General features: G+C 34.5%; 1 protein-coding gene across 1 annotated transcript in view; it reads left to right on the top strand.

Annotated features, from left to right (window-relative positions):
* LOC111397829 (transcription factor bHLH85-like) overlaps positions 1 to 2,232 on the top strand; it is a 3,812-nt gene extending 1,580 nt beyond the window's left edge. The window contains exon 5 of the mRNA XM_023024804.1: positions 2,011 to 2,232. Coding sequence (XP_022880572.1) covers positions 2,011 to 2,232 — 222 coding nt within the window. The remainder of the gene's footprint in view (positions 1 to 2,010) is intronic.
* The last annotated feature ends 1,370 nt before the right edge of the window (positions 2,233 to 3,602 follow it).

Below are 3,602 nucleotides of genomic sequence, written 5' to 3'. Positions count from 1 at the left end.
AGCTAACTTCTAAATTGTTATTTCCGTTGCATTTATCATCTTATTTTAACACTCAATTGTCAAATTAATTTGTGATTAAAGAGAAAGACGAGAAGGATGATAACTTGATTTTATAAATAGTGATTTTATAAGTACTCGCATTTATATGTTTTGTTAGTAGTGTGGCATGTTCAAGTCACCAAGTCAGTTCAGGGTATTAATGTCCAGCTTTAAAGAACATATAAAAAATAAATAAAATTTATGCAACTTGGCGATGGGGCGTGTTACAAAGGCTTCATACAATGATTACAAACTTACAAACGTGATAACCAAAAAGAGTCCGTAACGTTAAGAAGAGGCAAGTTAGGCATGATCCTAGGGCTGAATCTGATGATGAGAATGAAGTAGAGAGTGAGAATTAGGATGACCAAATCTTCTGACTTAAATGGATAGGATTAGAAATAGAGGAAATAGGAGTGAAAGGGGGCCTAGAGGAGACCTAGATATCGAGATGGGGGATAGAATGGGTCGAAACTTGGTTAGTATTAGGATGAAAATACATTCCTTACAAGGTATTTGATCCTGAAGTTTATTTGGATCAAGAAGTTGGAATTGATCTTTGATTTTGATTGCCATAACTGTTTTGGAGAAAAATGTGAAGTAATTGTGATAACTTACTAATTATGCAATTATCCCACAATTGATTAAACAAATAGGAGGAGAAATCATGAGAGACCTATAGAAACCTTGGGTAAATTGAAAGCTCCTATGTGATTTTATTAAAAATTAGAGAGCATTACTCAAGGTTTAAGGAATGTAGAGGATTATCATAAGGAGATGTAGGTAGCTAAGATTAGGGCTAATGTTGAGGAAAGGATAGGGTTGCCACAGTTGATAGGTTTTTTAATGGATTAAATAGGGATATAGACAATGCAGTATAGTTATAACACTATGCTGAGTTGGAAGACATGGTGCATATGAAGGTCAAAACACAATTAAAAAGGATTAGTAAAGTATTCTTTGGGTTGTAATCTTCCTTAGATACCAAAGTAGGATAGTAATAGTGATGGGGTTGTTTCAAAGAGTAAGATCGAACTGCCTAGGGTTTACATGAGCTAGCAAAAATAAACCCTAGTCTAATTCCCAACCTTTTAGGAATCCGGAAATCAAATGCTTGGGTTTTGATCATATAGCATCTCAATGCCCAAACNAACCCTAGTCTAATTCCCAACCTTTTAGGAATCCGGAAATCAAATGCTTGGGTTTTGATCATATAGCATCTCAATGCCCAAACAAAGATTATGCCTGATAATGGGAAGTGGTAACTTATGATGAGAATGACAATAATGAGATACCCGAGTCAGAGGATGCTAGTGATGGTGATCGGGTAGAGTAACCAAGCACTTGTTGCAAGGTTGATGATATGGAGCAGAGAGAGAACATTTTTCAAGGTAGATGCTATGTTAACAACAAGGTGTATAGTATGATTATAGATGGAGAGAGTTGTACCAAAGTAGCTAATACAATCCTTATTTTATACATCCAAAACCTTATATGAGACAGTGGTTGAATGGGAGGTCAATGTTAAAAATCAAGTCCTAGTAAGCTATATACTATTAGGAGGAATGGTGATGAGGTGATTTATACAGTTCCTATTTGTACTTTGTTGGGAAGGCTATGGCAGTATAATAGATTTAGGTTTAAGAATAAATACAGCTTTTCCCAAAATGGAAATTCAGTTACTCTTATTCCTTTAACACCAAAACACGTCTATGGTGACCATTGAAGTTAAAAAGTAAGAAGAAAAGAAAAAGAAAGAGAGGAAAAATAAGAGTGAAACTGAAACATGAAGAAAGAAAAAGAGAATGAGAGAGAAAATAGAGGTGGCTGAAAATAATGAAAAAAGTACAACCACAAGAAAAAAGGGATAAAGAGATTATACAGACAAAAGGGAAAGCAAAAGTGTGCTTTTATGCAAAAGAGTGTGAGATTAAGAGGACTTTCATCAAAAATCAGCCTTTGATATTGTAGGTCTACAAGGAATCCCACCTTAATCTCGAGGAGACAAACCAACTCTCCCTAGCTTGGCTATTTCTTCTTTGCAGAAATTTGAAGACGTGTTCCATGAAGACATGCCTAATACCACCAATTAGAGGCATCGAACATCACATTGAATTTGTACCTGGAGCTATTATTCTAAACCAACCAGCCTATAGGAGTGATTTCAAGAAGACAAAGGAGCTTCAAAAGTAAGTTGAGGAGTTGATGGACAAAGGATACACGAGGAAGAGCACGAATCCATGTATGATAGAACGTGGAAAATGTGCATTGATTGTAGGCGAATAATATTATGGTAAAGTGTCATCATCCCATACCTAGACATGTTTATAGAATTGCATGGTTCAGTAATATAGTGAATGAATGGAAACTACATTTAAACTAATGCACTTATTACTTTTTATGAGATTAATGAACCATATTTTACTTGCATTCATTGTAGTCATTTATTTTGATATTCTAGTATATAGCAAGAGGTTAGATGAGCATGTTGATTATTTGAGATATGTGCTTGTCGTTTTGAGACAAGAACTGAGGTTTCAAGAAGGAGGTTTCAAGGAGGTTTCAACATCTAAAAGAATAACTAAGGTAAGAAGCTTTCATTGTTTAGCTAATTTTTATAGACATTTTGTTTAAAATTTTAGTACACTTGCTAAACCACTCATCGAATTGTGAAAAAAGTGTTTGATTTTATTGGGGCATTGAACAAGACCACGTTTAACATTATTAAAGACAAATTGTGTTTTGCACCTATCTTAAAACTAACTAACTTTAATAGAACTTTTGAGATTGAATGTGATGCCCGAAGAATAGAAATTTGAGCCGTTTTGATGTTGGATAGGTGACAAATACCTTGTTTTTGTGAGAAGATAAGCGGGGCAGCCTTAATTAATTATCCAATTTTATGCTCGCGTTGAAGGTATGTCATTTGTTATAAACAAAGGAGAACGTTGTTGGCAATGCATTATCCTGAAGGTATGTACTGCTTACTGCCTTAAGTGCCAAAATGCTTGGATTTGAATATGTTAAGGATATGTATATCAATGATGCAATTTTTTCTAACTTGTCAAGTGATAAAAGTGCAGTAGATGAATTTTACAAGAATTAAGGTTATTTCTTTAGGGAAAATAAACTACATGTTTCCTATTGCTCTATGCGTGAATTGTTAATGTGTGGAGCACATGATGGGGGTTTGATGAGACATTTCGGTGTTATGAGAACTTTAGAGATGTTGCATGAACACTTTTATTTATCTAGCATGAAAAACAATGTTAAGTGCATTTGTGGTATTCGCATTATTTGTAAAAGGGCCAAATTTTAAGTTTTACCACAGGGTTTGTATACACCCTTACCCATTCCTAGTGAGTCATGGGTTGATGTGACTATGAACTTTGTGTTGCAGCTGACTAACTAAAAGGATATAGATTCTATATTTGTGATATTGGATATTTTTAGTGAGATGGTACATTTCATTTCATGCCATAAACACATATGATGCGACAAACAGTTGGACACACTGAGAGTTTTATTTCCTACTGCTTGTTGGGAACTAAGTTAGAAAGTTG

The sequence above is a fragment of the Olea europaea genome, chromosome 7 (genome assembly GCF_002742605.1).
Source record: "Olea europaea var. sylvestris chromosome 7, O_europaea_v1, whole genome shotgun sequence".
NCBI lineage: Eukaryota > Viridiplantae > Streptophyta > Magnoliopsida > Lamiales > Oleaceae > Olea > Olea europaea.
This window is presented reverse-complemented; position numbering and strand designations above follow the sequence as displayed.